The 15,968-nt window shown below is 38.8% G+C and overlaps 3 protein-coding genes across 3 annotated transcripts; all 3 read right to left on the reverse strand.

Annotated features, from left to right (window-relative positions):
* Nucleotides 1-378: 378 nt before the first annotated feature.
* LOC139198032 (uncharacterized) lies at nucleotides 379-1,149 on the reverse strand. Its single transcript, XM_070826270.1, has one exon. The coding sequence runs from the start codon at nucleotides 1,147-1,149 to the stop codon at nucleotides 379-381; it is 771 nt and encodes a 256-aa protein (XP_070682371.1).
* A 2,946-nt stretch (nucleotides 1,150-4,095) lies between these two features.
* LOC103410811 (uncharacterized protein At2g24330) lies at nucleotides 4,096-8,792 on the reverse strand. The gene is made up of 6 exons (XM_008349474.4): nucleotides 8,291-8,792; nucleotides 7,871-8,164; nucleotides 7,512-7,656; nucleotides 6,709-6,818; nucleotides 4,894-5,314; nucleotides 4,096-4,793 (listed from the first exon to the last, which is right to left on the reverse strand). Exons 2-6 carry the CDS (start codon nucleotides 8,132-8,134, stop codon nucleotides 4,501-4,503), a joined length of 1,233 nt encoding a protein of 410 aa, XP_008347696.3. The 5' UTR covers nucleotides 8,135-8,164; nucleotides 8,291-8,792; the 3' UTR covers nucleotides 4,096-4,500.
* Nucleotides 8,793-10,723: 1,931 nt separating this feature from the next.
* LOC103410810 (pentatricopeptide repeat-containing protein At5g24830-like) lies at nucleotides 10,724-14,540 on the reverse strand. Its single transcript, XM_008349473.4, has 6 exons — nucleotides 14,311-14,540; nucleotides 14,068-14,213; nucleotides 13,435-13,620; nucleotides 11,712-13,294; nucleotides 11,173-11,414; nucleotides 10,724-10,943 (listed from the first exon to the last, which is right to left on the reverse strand). The coding sequence occupies exons 1-4, from the start codon at nucleotides 14,314-14,316 to the stop codon at nucleotides 11,938-11,940; spliced, it is 1,695 nt and encodes a 564-aa protein (XP_008347695.1). The 5' UTR covers nucleotides 14,317-14,540; the 3' UTR covers nucleotides 10,724-10,943; nucleotides 11,173-11,414; nucleotides 11,712-11,937.
* Between the last annotated feature and the right edge of the window lie 1,428 nt (nucleotides 14,541-15,968).

A 15,968-nucleotide genomic window follows, 5' to 3' on the forward strand; every position in this document is an offset into this window, starting at 1 on the left:
GGATGTTACAATCGGCGAGGCGTCGATTGGTTGATGGCGAGGGTTTGTGCTTGTAGGGATGCTCGGCGGCGGATGCTGCAGTAGAACCCTAGGTTTTCTTTTGTTGTATTTTATGGCTTGGGCCTCTGTATTGTTTGTTGGATCTATTGGGCTAGTTTGGCAGGTCCTCTTTTGGGCTAGTTTGGCAGGTCCTCTTTTGGGCTAGTTTACTAATATCCAGATATTAAAAAATAATAATAATAATAATGAAAAAAACCGAACCGGACCGAAACCAAACCAAAAAAAATCGAAACCGAAAAAAACCGAATTTTTTTTAACCGAACCGAACCGAACTGAAATTTCGGTTTGGTTTTGGTTTTGGCAAAAAACCGAACCGTTTCAAACCGAACCCAGCCCTACTTTACGCCTTGATTTTCCAGGTACGAAATGCAAATCCTCCATGTTATGAACGATAATATCATGCTCCTCACAAAACTTTTCTACATCATGAAGCAAGTCCCCAAAGTCATCATCTCTCAAGGATTGTAGTCTTTGCTTGCATACTTCCACTAACGCCATCACATTCACAATATCTTGATCTTTCTTTTGCAATGCTTGTGATAACTCATTTGTAATTCCCAATATAAGTCTCATCACGAAAAGGTGAAATGCAAAATCAAAAGTTTGTATGTCTTTGAATAACCTAGTTGCTTCACCGAGATTATCTTGGTTGCGATCACTTTTAATCCATTCAACCACCTCCACCACGGCTTCAAACATAACAATAATACTAACTATAGTACCATAATGCGAGTTCCACCGTGTATTACATGGACGCATGAGACTCATTTCTTGATTTAACCCTTTACCCGTTTCAAGATTACCAAGATCAAGAGCTTTATGAATTTGTTCTTGTTGTTTCTCTCTAAATGCATCACGACGCTTAGACGATGATCCAATAAGATTCACCAAACTACTAGTGTTGATGAAGAAATTGGTAACATCCTCATTTTCCTTTGTCACGAATACAAGAGCTAGTTGGAGTTGGTGTGCAAAACAATGAATATGAAATGCTTGAAGGTATTTGTTCAAAATCTTTGTTTTAAGACCATTTAACTCACCTTTCATATTGCTAGCTCCATCATAGCATTGTCCTCGTAACTTGGACATACTCAAATTTTTTGTAGCAAACAATCTTTCAATGGCCTCTTCAAGCGAGTTACTAGTTGTAGCAAACAATCTCTCAATGGCCTCTTGGGAGCAATTGCAAACACAACCTTCCTAACTTGTTCATTATGCTTGGAAAGAAATTACATAAGCTTCAAATAATTGCCCCTATTGCTTGATTTCAACGATTCATCAAGGCCATGAAAAGGCAAACCTTGTCCCAATAACCATCTTGCGCACTCAAGTGAGGCACTCAATAAAGTACGATAATTAATGTGAGCTTCATCGGTTTGCTTAATTACAAATGTTTCAATGTGTTGTTTTTGTGTCATCAAATCTCTAGCTTGTTGTACAGCTTTATTATGAAGACTTCCAACACCTCCCTCATGGACTCGAAGATTTTCGGGTCCTTTCTTTCAATTTGTAAACCCTATCGTAGTGAAGACATCACTTTTAGTGCTACCCATTTGATCAAAATCACATTTGAAAAGATAACAATAACAGCAAAATGCAGCATTTTTTGATATACTATACTCCAACCACTTAAACTTATCAAACCAACAAATGATAAAACATCGATTGTCGCTAACCTTTCTTGGCATGATGTGGTCTCTAGGTTGACAAGGATCAATTTGGAGATAGTGTTTACGAATTACTTCATGATAATTAGGTGGATAATTAAGCATTCGACGTTTATGTGCAGGGTCTGCAGGAAGATTAGCCAATATTTCATCCAACTCAATGGCTTCACTTTGTTGTGACCTACTTGGAATATTTGAAGGAGGACTTCTTGGAATATTTGAAGGAGGAGGAGAACTACTCGGAATATTGGAAGGAGAAGGACTACCCGAAATGTTTGAAGGAGGATTTAAGCATTGTTTCTTATAGTATCGTTTCTTTACGTAACTGTAAAATGGAAAGAAATAAAAATTCTTAGACTCTTATTCCTAAAGTAGACTATACTATTATTATAGTATGCATAATAACTAATCCAACCAACCAACAATTCAATTAATCAAAAGTACTAATATTAGTTAAAGAGGGCTCATTGCGTCCATCCTGGTGGCTTATTACCAATAATTTTAGTTAAAGATGGCTTTTGACATGCCAATTTATCTATATGTACAATTATACAAACTTATGATAAGAGTAAGAAGCAAATTAAAAGCACGATTCTTTTAATTCCCAATTCGTATCAATAATTTCACCCTAAAAAATAATTTCATATCAATAATCATAGAAGTATATGATTCACATCAATAATCAATAACCAATAACCAATAACCAATAACCATATTAATGCATTACCATATGATTCTATACCAATTAAATGAAATTTGTATTAAATAATTAATTAGGGTTGGGGATTATACATTTAAGAATTAAAAAATTTACCTTTAAATGGTGATTGGTGGAAGCCGACGGCTTAAGCTCAAGGTGGAGAGGAGAGTGGCTTGTGAACTGTGAAGGCTCAACAGAAATTAAAGGGGACTCACTTGGCGTTGGCTTGGCTACTGGGATTTTGGGGAGCAGCTTGGCTCTCTTTCTCTGTGTTGATTGGTGAACAAACGGCACGAGATAAGCAAAGTAAATGGGAATAGGGTCGCCGGGGGGGGGGAGGGGGAAGGGGGGACATATAGGGTTTTGGGGCGACACGTGCAAGGGAAGCAGTCCCCCTTTATAATTTTTTTTAATTCAAATATACAAAACGGCGCCATTTTGTTTTACAATTTTTAAATTTTTTTTACCTGGCCCAAAACGACGTTGTTTTGGCCTGGTTTTTAAAAAAAAAAATTAACAGCAATCTGCGCAGAACAGATTGCGGATTGCCCAGAAAAGACAAAAGAGATGAACCAGGGTTTTCCGGCGAGGCGCGCGCAAGGGGAGTGGCGAAGAGCTGGGTCCAATGGTGTTTTCCGGCGAGGGGAGTGTCGGCCGCCACTCCTAGCCCTCACGTGGCTTCGCCACTGTTTGCGATTATGATCCTTCTGAACCAGATGGCAAGCACTCTTACTAAATGAGTAATAAAACTTACATTATAGCCTTGTACCTTTAGCACTTGTTCACTCGTCCCATGATAGGTCATGTTACGAGTGTGCTTTTCTCATGCATACTAGACACGACCATGTTTTGGTTGGGTCTTCTGTTTTCTTCTTTTGGATAAGAAATTGGAAAAGAAAAGGGAATGAGAGATACATGTAATTGGTGTACATCCTAAAAAGAATAAAAATCATTTCAATTTTTCTTCCTCAAATCAAATCTCTCCCATTTGTTTCCTCTCCATATCACTAAATGGTGAAATTTTCTTCCATGTTACCCTTTACACATTTACAAAAGGGAATCGTTATTAGCACTATTTTCATTATACATTTTTCACAATTGAATTTTTTTTTAAATATAGAAAATTTAGAGTACAAAATAAAAATTTAGAATGCTAATAATAATTTCCTTACAAGATTGCTATTAGAGTTTGATTTTTTATTTATTTTTTCCTTCTCCATGAAGGAGCAAATGATGACTTTCATGGAACTGCACTTTTAAATTGTATTAGGGCTGGTTTGGATGTGTTTTTAAAATGACTAAAAACGTTTTTGGTGAAAATGTTTTTTATACCAATCCTTAGTAAAAATCCAAGTGAATCCTAAAAAAACACTTAAAGTACTTCCTGCATGCTTCTTCCAAAAAGCACATATCTGGTGCTTCTTCCAAAAGGCACTTAAAAGTGCTTTTGGAACTCAAAATCAATTTAACCAAAAGTGTTTTTAGACATTTTAAAAACACATTCAAACGAACCCTTAATCAATATATGAACTGCACTTTTAAATTGTCTATTGTATTTTAATAATCCAAAACGTTTAATTTTAGGTCTCTCTTCAAGTTCATTCTTATAGAAGCTCACTCAATTCTGAGTTCATTTAACCACTTAAATATGCGACAATCATTGGAACGTTATCTTGAAATACGTATACCATGTATGTTGGTTTATCTTTTTTTTACACATCACTTGTAATACTACAGCAGTAAAGTTTTAATTTGTACAAGGTATTTGAACCCTAACTGTATACCAGCTCCAACAATTGAACCTGATAAGAAAATAGTAAAACAAAAGCTCAAAGACGCACAAAATTACAATCAACCCGCGTATTCTATGATCATAAAGCCCCAAAATTACAACCAATCTGCATATTCTATCACCATTAAGCGCGGAAAGTTTCTCGGTAAGGCATCTGTAACATTTTCTTGTACACTGAGTAACACGACCAAGCATATATAGGCAAACACACAAATCCATCCAGCAGAATATGAGCCCCATACCTACAAGCAAAGGGAATCGAAGAAACGAACATCTTAACCCTACTCACGTTTTTCTACACTAATTGTATCGGCCAACACAGGCCGTTCAGTTGCTTCCTCAATCTCTGAACCGGCTCTGACCGGGCTGGCACTTGAGATTGCACTGTCTTCCAGAGAATCACTGGCTTGCTTTGTTGGCCCACTGCTGACCCCTGTTCTTGAATTGTCCAAACTAGAAGTCATAGGGGTGTTAGAACCAGAAGTATGCCCTTCCAAATGTTTTGGCTGATTTAAGGCGTGGCAGTGCGGGCAAAAATAAGTGATGTAAGGGAAATCTTCCTTCTTAGCAAGCCCTGCAAAGAGAAACAAATGAGATCGTTAGATTCAAGCAAAAGAACGAAAGAAAACTAACACTGAGGAGAGTACTATAATATTCGGATGTTGATAACCTACCGTTGTGCATATGACAGTTGCCGCATATGAGCGCATAAGACTGTGTTGGATCCTCACCCACAAGTAATGCTGCAATCCGAGCAATCCATCCTCCATCCTGTGGAGATGGTCCTTGAGGATTATGATGACTAACGACTAGCTGATTATACTCAGAAGTCTGACCATCAGACCTTGCAGAACGAGGTGTCTCTTCTTCAAGAGGATTCAGCGGGACACTCCCGGTACTATTCGATCTGGTGTGTACTGGTTTACGGTTTCGAAGTTCACCAGAGTGGACAAGATCAACATCATGGCTTTTCCCTGTTGAGGCATTACCCTTAGATTCATCTCCCACATAAAATTTCATACCTGAATCCATACTCAACTTAGATGCCAGGACAGTTGCAGCAGCTGCCTTTGCTGCTGGGTCAGGATCATATCTCTGCATAAATGACATAACTTAAGCGCAAACCAAGGAACATCTTCACATATACCATTCTTCAAACACAAACCAGTGAGGATTTCCGTAAAGTTATAAATAAATAGCACAAAACCCAGCAAAGGGGTATACAAGAGCCAAGTCTGGCACAGTGCTCACAAACCAAACACTTCACTTCAGCCCACAAGAATGGTTTCTTCGGTTCACTTTACATGAGCTCCTGGAGTTCTTTCAACCAAAATTAGTAAATAACATCTAAGAAACTCTATAAAACCATTCAAACAGTCAACTCAGGTAACTCAGATGAAACTAGGGTCTTGGAAATCCCCGTTCTCAACCACCTTGTTTGGATAACATTTAAAAGGAATCTGCAAAACACGGGTTTACTAAAACATAAAAAAGCCAACTAAACCCACCTCTAGAGATGGGTTTTTGCAATCGTCTCTGGAGTCCCAAACCTCCCCGTCGTCGATCTCACATCCTCCACTCCTCTCCAAATCCAAGCTCATTGATCTCACGTCTCCTCTTCTCCTCCATCAAACCCCACCTCTCTGAACCCACCATCGAGTGCTTCCTCTCTGACAACTTCGAGTGCACAGTCAAACCCCTTGATGTCTGCAACTCCATTCGCAACATATCAACGTCATCATCCAATTCTTCATCTTCCAATTCTTTGACCGACATCATCATCCCAATCTTCATCTTCTCCAGCGTTAATTCGTCTTCTCTGGGGTCGTCTTCTCCAGCTTTCAATCCTTGTTTTTCTTTTCATGCTATGTTTATTGAAACAAAATTATTTATTATATTTTTATTTAACAAGCATTTATCATGATTAGGACTGTTGGATAATCTTGTACCGGACTTCTTTATTCCTTTTTCCAGTTTTGATTTATGCATTTTTTTTAATGAATTTGAATTTATCCTTTTCCATTTTTTTTAATATTTAATTTTATCATGCTTGTTGAATTTGAATTTATTGTATTTCAATTTTACGTTTGTTGTGTACAATCTGGATTATGTTCCAGATTTCTTCTTTTTTCCAATCATGATTTCTATATTATTTTTTCAAATGGCTGACAAATAAAAACTAAGCAGATCTCAAAACCCAAGTTTTTCAATCCCACCATCACTTGATCCCCTCATATCCAAACAAGAAACTTCAAAACCCAGCATCCTTAATCCCTTCACTCCTTACTCCCATCATTGACAAATCCCTTGGAGCCAACAAAACCACCATCCAAAACAGGCCCATAAGGGGAAAATGATGCATCAAAACCTACCCTATTCACCCGATAAAAGTTCAACAAACTAACAGAAATACCAAAAAGAAATCAATAATGAGACATAAAGATGTACAATGTTTACAATATAGCAACAAAACTCTTCCTAATCATTACCTGAATAAGTTGTTGAGTAGTGTAATAGTTTGTCCTCTCTTTAAGTTCATCAATTTTTGCTTGCCTTTCAGCTCGAAGCCTTTCCAGGGTTTTGGTGTCCTTGCGATCACCTATACATTGAAACATATGGATATCAGATTGCTGATGCATGTCGACGCATAACATTAGACAAATACCTTTCAGTTAGTGGCGGCATCCTATTTGGAAATTGAGTCAAAGAAAAAGATGGGTTCATATACCAATGATCAAAAGCATTCAATAAACATTTTAAATCAACAGTAATTAACTAATGAAAACATCCTAGCTCTAGTTTCTAGCCTTTTGTCAATGATCCATTACAACGCCAACATGGTGCTAGGCTCCTAAACCCATATGTTTGATGCTTCAATATGGACTTCATAAGATACAGACATGCATGAAAGCTGATAAGCAGACTCACAACATACATAATTTACAAAAAATAACATGTCAAGAAAGGCATGATATACGTACACATTGAAACAATATTGAACTTTGAAAATTGTGAATAAAGCTTTCCTGCCCTAAATGCCATATGATCAGAAATACACACCATGTACACTAAAAACATACAACGAGGCTTAAAAAACTCAATAAAAACAAAGTCAGAAGCCACCAACGCAAGGATTAACCAATAAGTCTAAATGCCGCTTAAGTCCTATCTAATGCACAACCGAAATGCTATCACAAACACGGAAACCAGATGCCTTTGCAAAACAAATGTTCCAGATATGATCACATGAACATAACAAAAATAAGCAAGCTGTAAAGTTTTAGACACTCACGCATCTTTGTGAAGCTGGCAAATGCTGAATACGAAACAGAAGATATAGCAGGCAAAAGAAACATGGGCAGAATACGAAATGTCCTCATCTTCCAATCTAAATCCGTCGCTCTCGTCGTTACTATAGCATAAAAAATTGCAATAACCTGAAATTGACAAAATTAAGCAAAACCCAGCATTCTTCTCCGATACTATCACACTTCAAAACTCCATTTCAAGAAGCTTAACAACTGTTGTGGTGCATTCTTAAACCTTTAATGGACATTGGCACGAAAAATGGGAATCCTCAACAAAACCCTAATTAATGGGTTTTACAAATTTACTGCGATTAATTAAGCAAAGCAAGAGATTTTCAATAACCTCAAAGAAGACGGAGAAGAGAATGAGATGTCTGGTCATGCGCCTCCAAGTAATGGTCCGCCTCTGCATTCTAGCGAGGACAGTGGCTTCCTCTTTCGAAATGTACTGAAGCCGCTTCTCGAAATCGTCGCGGTGTAATCGGAAGATCCCACTGAACATTCTGGAGAAAATTCCCTGGCGCTTCTTCTTCGCAACCGCAGGCGCTGCCGCCGCCACGGCGTCCTTCTTGTCGCCTTCTCCTCCTACGGCTTTATCCTCCGCCATTACACCAATTTTGCGGTTCTCTATCTCTTTCTATAATATAATAGACAAAATGAAAGCAGAAAGTAAAGCAAACATCGATTAATCAAAATACAGACGAAATAAGATCCGGAAGATTGAGAGAGTCGTGGGAGAGAGAGAGAGAGAGAAAGAGAGGACCTTGAAAATGGCGATGGCGGATCGAGAGAAGGTTGAATCGATTCGAACTTTCTGGATGTTGGGGGTGATGATGGAAATCGACAAAAAGAAGAGAAGTCCGTCAGGGCAACGCAGAGCTCTGATCGATGAAGAGAGAGACGGAGAGAGGGAGAGGAGAGAGGGAGTATCGGCGATGGAGTGAGAGTGTCGAGGGAGAAAGGAGGAGAGAAAGGGAGTCCCCAAAAATCGGGGTTTTCTTTTATTTCTTTTATTTCTTTCCTTTTTTTTTATTTCGTTGTGTTTTTTTCACGCGTATGCAATTTAGCCGCACCGCAACAACAACAACGCGGAGCCGGAGCACACGGTGAGTGGGACCCACATAGGACCGCAGGGACCCTGTTCGTTGGAGTGCACGTCGACGGTCGACCAACCCCCGCCGGCTCTCCAACCAGGCTGTGCTGGACCTTATTAAAATCCCCCCCCCCCGCCAAAAAGTCTATTTTGCTAACTACTCAACCACCTTTCTGCATAATTAACTAATTTTAATTTGTTTGCTCTTTTAAACATGAATTAATAAATACAAAAACATCATTCTTACTACATATTTGTACAAATAATAAGACTCACATGTGTTTGTGGGTTTTATGTCTAAAGATGGTACGAATATGTGGTAAGTATAACATTAGTTTTAATAATAATATCTAAAAATTGTAGAAGATGGTATGCAATTCAATTGTTTCTTGATTCAAATCGGTCTAGTAAGTTTAACTAATTGTTTCTAATGTTCAAAGATATCCGATGTTAGAATTTCGATGCACTTGATAAAATGGTGTAACGTTTTTAAGCGTTTCAAATATAATAATTTTCCATATTTTGGTAAATACATGCTCCTAAGAGCAAGTCCACCCCTAAAAAAAATGTGTCACATAGCTTGGCAAGTCCTGGTCCAGTGGCGAGCAAACTTGTCGCCGAAAGCAGTCTCGATCCTGGTCCACTACATCGGGTAGGAGCGCACATGGTTGGATTCCAAGATGAAATTCCAAAAGTGAAAGTCGTTGGGGTGGCATGGATGGGTGTGTGTATGATCTGGGTTGTTTGGGTGTCGTTCCTGGAGGTACACGTCTGGTTTCTTATTTTGGGGTGAGAATTGAGTGCGTCAAGGTGATGGATGAAGGGTGTTATTAGGGTTTCTTATTTTGGTGGTGAACGCCCCCACAGTCAACACCGTCGCGGCCACTAAGCACGGGATTGCTCACGTCAGATGGCCAGACATGTGGGTCTGTCGATTCTGGGCCGGTCTCTTGCCTGGCTTGGGCTGGGTGCCAGCCTATTAGGTTGGGGGTGGAGTGATTTGGCTGGAGGCCGGCCTGTTTTAGGTGCTGGGTGCCGAGCAATCCACTACTAGTGGACTTGCTCTAAAGGGGATCAAAATTTTCATTTTCTTGAAATTCGAATTTAGGCAAAATTTCCTTTATTAACTTGCTTGTAACAGAGAAGTTATGAATAAAAATAATACCTTTGGTACTCATTTTTATTTCTTATGTGTTAGTGAACGTATGATTTGTCAGCAGGAGATTAATGCCCCTACCTACCTATTCTAAACATGTCATAGTAACTTGTAGGGGTGGGCGTGGTGGGCCAAAACTGACACCAAATCAACCTAGTCGGTTGGGCCAAAATTGCAAACCGAAATCGACCAAGCTAGGTCTAAAATTGATGAGGTTGGTTAACCGACAGTGACGGGTTGGTTTGGGTCCATTCTCTGTTCTCTGTGCTTTGTGAAGATGAAAACACATAACAATTTTTTGTCCAAAAGCTACAAAATGTAACATCAATATGAGTGACTACTCAAAGTAAAACACAAATAAAGCAGCCCAAAGAGAGCACCAAAGCAGCAACTGATGCCTTCTCCAAATGGTCCACCTGTTCTTCTCTAAAAGGACTCTTAAGGTTGGTGATATTCAGCTTAACCACCGAAAATTTAAAAAAAAAAAAAAGTAAAAAAAAAAAAAAAAAAAAAACCAAACCAAAGTCATCCGCGCGGTTCTGGCGTTTTACTCGGTTTTTTTCTTTAAATGCCCAGCCCTAGTAACTTGTGAAGAAGGAAAAGAAAAGAATCTTATTCTGTAGAACTGGCTGAAAGTTTAGCATAAAGGGTCTTTTCTTGTATCCTTTTCCTCTCATAGCTGCAAAACGCTTTGTTAATAGTTTTACCAACGAATAAACGAATGCGTCGTCTACGATGGGAGAGACTGCTGATTCCCATTTCACCCATCTGATCGCCTCTTGGTTTTCCAGAAAATGAACATTTGCGCTAGGATTAAAGGCCGAATTCTGTAGTTCCTATACAGAATTATGCAAGGATGACTCGGAAGCTAATGGTTATGGATACTACCAGCCTTTATGGACACTGGAAACCAATGTGTTACATTCTCTACTACGAAGAACGAAAAGTTTAAAGCAAAATTTAATACTTTGTGGTAACTTTCCAACCTGCAAATTTCTTTCACAAGCAGAAAACTGCCATTATCAGAAGGGATTCTATGTAATCTATATCCTCCGAAACTGGAGGAATTACATGTTGAATCATGATGAATTGAAAATGAAAGACGTGTGGAGCGTGCATATATGCAATCAATCCTGTATCATCTCTGCTGTATGGCGGTATAAACATCTGCACGCGAGAATAAAGCATTCAAAAGGAAGATCTTGTTCTCATTACATGTGTGAGTTCACTCTTGTTAATTTTTAAACACAAAAACAAACCCCAAAAAACTGCACAGAGTGACTAATTCAGATACATATTGTCTCAATAAAACTGCACATATATCCCTAAACAATGTAAAGCATTACAAGAAGTATGATAAATATGAGTTGGCAGGATACTGATTGAATAAACCAACCTGAACAACTATAGGGGAAGCATGCTTGGCAAAGTCCTGCTGAATATACTCCGTCACGTCAGGATTTGTTCCTTAAAATGGTGGTCAAGTATGTAGGATGTTGGGCCCAATGCCCCCCATCCAATCTTCACAAGTATATGAAAGCATTCCGCTTCCATGAAAGGAATAATCAGATCTGATCGCAGTTTAAGGAGCAGGATCATCAATCCGAAGACTGAAGGCCACCTGTCAACTGCTTGATCCTGTAAGAGTTTTGCAAGGAACAATCAGTGACCATTTAACTCTCAAAATATGAATCCAATAGTTTGAAGCCCTAAGTTGACAAGGACTAGACTAGACCAAAAACTATCTTATCCATCCCAACATAAGCTATCAAGTTCAAACATAACACACCCAACTAGACAAACGTCTTCGGATGTTAGTAGTCTAGTAGTTTGAGCTTTCCATTGACCAGAATTACCAAACAGTCATTAATACACAAATACCAACAACAACAAAAATCACTCAAATTGTAATGGAACATTTGTGGAAACACATACCTTCCTTAAAAGCATATAAAGGGTTCCCCTTTGCCACAAGCAGAAAACTGCCAATCAGAATGGATTCTATGGACTTTAATCCAAGTATTTTGACTTGCATGCCAAAATGACAATGTTCGAACATGCTCTACGTGTGGTCTGAATTTACTGACAAGGACAACTCACTTCCCCTTCTCAGCCACTTCTGGTAAACACCAAATGCCATGTCAGGCTCCTCAATTTTGCATTACTTCTTGAAAAGTATCTGATATGGAACATGATCAATGGGTAAACCAGATTCCCGCATCTTTGTAAAAAGCTCTTCTGCCTCCTTCATGTTTCCTCTCATGCAGTGCCCTCTGATTAGTGCAGCATAGGTAAATATATCTGGATCAAATCCTATTCTCAGCATTTCATCATACAACCGGAATGCAAAATAAATGTGCCCTAACTTACAAGCAGCACCTATCAACAAATTATAAGTGACCACATCAGGACAAAGACCAGACATAAGCATTTCCTTTTTGAGAACAAGAGCACGATCAATGTTTCCTCCTTTTACTTGTGCGTGGATCAACGCATTGTAAGTATACACATTTGGTTGAACACCAGAAGCGAACATATGATCCTTGACTGAGAGTGCAGTACTAAGATTCCCATATCTTCCATAACAATCGATAATACAATTCCATGGTAGAGGCTCAGGCACCATTGACTTCTCTAGCATACAAAGAAGAAACTTGTTAGCTCTGAAAACATCTCCTTTAATACACAGGCCCTGAATGATTATTTTGTATGAAATTTGATCTGGAGTAACTCCCATTTTTGACATACTTTCATGGACGTAGCAAGCCTCCTCTAATTTTCCTTCTTTGCAAAGACCACTTATAAGTGTATTAAAAGTAATAACATTAGGAAGTAATCCTCTTTTGATCATTTCACAAAGGGAACCGTAAGCAAGGTTCATGTCTCGACTCAAACAAAATCCATGGATGAGAACATTATAAGCAACGACATCTATTTGGGTATTCATTTGGACCATTTCATCCCAAATATGAAGTGCCTGAACTGTATTCCCGTTTTTAAGATAACCATCCATAAGTATAGTTGAAATGATTAGATCTGATGCTGTCTTGTCATTATCAACATCCAATATCTTGTTAAGAAGCTTCTTTGCATTCTCCATAAGACCTTTCTTGCACAATGCATGTACAAGTATGTTGCAAGTGACTCTATTCGGACTAATACCACTGTTACTCATCGTGGAGAAAAGATAGAGAGCTTTGTCCACATCATCAAGAAGGCAATAACCCTTAATAAACGTGTTGTATGTGGCGCAGTTGGGAGAAGGGCCAATTTCTAACATCTCTCTAAGAAGCCAATCTGCCTTCTCCAAGTCACCAGTTTTACATAGTCCGTTTAGAAGATAATTGTGCGTCAAAACATCAGGAACAAAGCCTTTCTTTATCATTTTTCTCCGAAGCCAAAAAGCTGTTCCCAACTTACCATCCATGCATAAAACCCTTATGATGCCCATGTGATCCATGTAGTTAACTTTCGAAGTGCAACTTATAAAGCCTATCTCTGTCATTGATATGCTTTCCCTGCAATTTTTCATATAATCAACAAAAGCATGTAATGAAATATTAACTACGAAATATGTATCAATCCTTGAGCACTAGTCCCAATCTATCAAACAAGATTGCGAATTTGATCCTAAAAATTACAAAGACCGAAAACTGACCTCATTGTTTTCAGACGTTCCAAACTGTCCTTCAACATTGCATCCAACGCATTGAAAACCGCATGTGGATCTTGTTCACCATCGGAATTATTTTTCTTTGAAAACCAATGTTGAGCATTCAAATGGTAATTCTCATTCCAATTTATCATGAAATCCTCAAAAGTAGTTGGAAGTAGATCCTTACCCCTACATTTCCCACATTTGAGAGCACCATAAGGTTTCTAGCAATAACTAATACCCACTGCAAACTGTTAGTTTTCTTTTTCCTCTTTTCTACCCAGTTTTTTCTCAGCAACCAAACAGAAAATTAAGAGTATAACTAGAAAATGACAAGTAATAATATCATATTTCCATTAAGGCTTAGGTTTCTTCTTCCTCTTTTCTGCTCAATTTTCTCGGAAACTAAACAGAAAATTAGAAAATGACAAGTAATAATATCACATCTCCATTAAAGCTTAGGGTTTTTCTTCCTCTTTTCTACTCAATTTTCTCGGAAACCAAACAGAAAATTAGAAAATGACAAGTAATAATACCATATCTCCATTAAAGCTTAGGTTTTTTCCTTCCTCTTTTCTACTCAATTCTCTCAGCATTCAAACAGCAGAGTAAGATTAAGATATGACAACAAGTTACCTGGCGTTGGCATCAGAGTCAGCTTGGCAGCACAAAATGTTGACAAAAATGCGAGCAATGTTGTGCTTGATGGAGTCGAGGGTTCGATTCAAACATCTCAGAAGGGCAATGTGGGACGGCGACGATTCTCCGCACGCGATTACAAGCTGCAAATCCCACACCAAACAATCAAATAAACAATCGATACAAAAACATATATATATATACACACACACACATATATATTAGGGATTTTGGACTGACTGCCATTGGAGGCGTTCTGTGAAGAACTTGAAGGATTTTCAGAAAGAAGAAGAAGACGATATGGGGAGTATTTGTTCTGCTGCTGCTTCTTCTTCTTCTTCCTTGACTCCGTCACTAACGGTTTGAGACTGAGGCTGGCTTTGCCTCGGATTGGTTTTTCTCCTGTGGGAGGTTAGCTCCCGACGGCGTGAGTTTTCGGAAGCGGATCCAAGTGGCTCATATTCTGTTGAAGATTGAGGAACCCGAATGTACAAATTGGGGCGGGTCGGAGGGCCAACCAGACTCGAATAATAAATATGGGTCTCAAATCAGTAAATGGAGTTCAAAAGCTCATATCCCTTTAGATTATACATTATTTAGCTTTTTATTCTTTAATGTTTCTATTACTATGTATGCAAGCTAGAACCCCCTATCAGCTTTTTTTTTTTTTTTTTTATTATTATTCAAACTATTATAATAATTCAGAGAATGCAGAGTTTCGAACTCAGAACGCATGGGTAAAAACCCAACACCCTATCTCGATTATAATTAAAGATCTTCGGTTCAAATACCCCTTCCCGATTATAACTTTATAAAAATAAAATTAAATTATTGCTTGAAAAAAATCACCTAAACTTAATTCGGATTTGATCAAGTTGGTAATTTCTCAATCCACGATTATGAGCAACTTATACTTACTTCGTCTCAATTTAAATTTCGGATTAGGTCTAGGCAAAATTCGGACCAGGTCCGGGAAAATTCAAGTTGACCATGCCCAAGTTGAACAGTTTCGGGACATTTAAGAGCAAGTCCACCGGAGGCCTAATGTGCCAGCACCCAGTCAAAAAACCAAGCTGGGGTACAGTCAATCCACTCCAGCCCAGCAGATTGGCTGGCACCCAGCCTAAGCCAGTCCACAGACCAGGGCAAAATGTGTTGAGCTAGAGACCAGCCTACATGACGTCAAGCTAACGTCATGGTCATCAAATCGGTGAGATGAAAACGATCGCCTGAGCGTGCCCATTACCTCCGTCTCTCGGGGCAAGGTGTCAATTTCTTCCACAACCCAAAAACGCACAATTTGATACCAACAACAACAACAACAAATCCTAACACCCAGAACCCAAGATTTACATAATTTGTAGGAAAAATCACAAGGAAAAAAAATTAAAAAGAAAAAAAAGGGACTGGAAGAAGAATATCGAAAAGGAGGGGCGTGAGAGAGAAAGAGAGAGCCTTAGCGAGAATGATTGGCCATGCAGTAGTTTGGAGCCAAAGGATTCAAGTCGGGACCGAGGACGCGAAGATTCTCAATCTCAAAATGACGACAGCGGAGACGACGGAAGGGGATGAGATTATATTCATATTTGATGCAAAACGGCGACAATTTGTGCCCGTTTTTTGGGGGAAGAACAAGGATGCCGATATGGTGTGGGATTCCCAATCGATTTTGTGGCCAGAGGAGAAGGAATTGGGGTTGGATTGGGAGAGGGCTTGGCGGTGGAGGAGAAACCTGAAAAAACCAAACCCTACAAGGAAGCAGGAGGAATAGTTGATTTGATGATCGGATCGACAGAAATTAAAAATAATAATATTTTAATAAAATTGACTAGGCTATTTTTTTTAAGGGTGGAGATGCCTTGGCATATTACTGTTCATTGGAGTCTATTATTGTTCAC

Source organism: Malus domestica, chromosome 08 (assembly GCF_042453785.1).
Source record: "Malus domestica chromosome 08, GDT2T_hap1".
Lineage (NCBI taxonomy): Eukaryota > Viridiplantae > Streptophyta > Magnoliopsida > Rosales > Rosaceae > Malus > Malus domestica.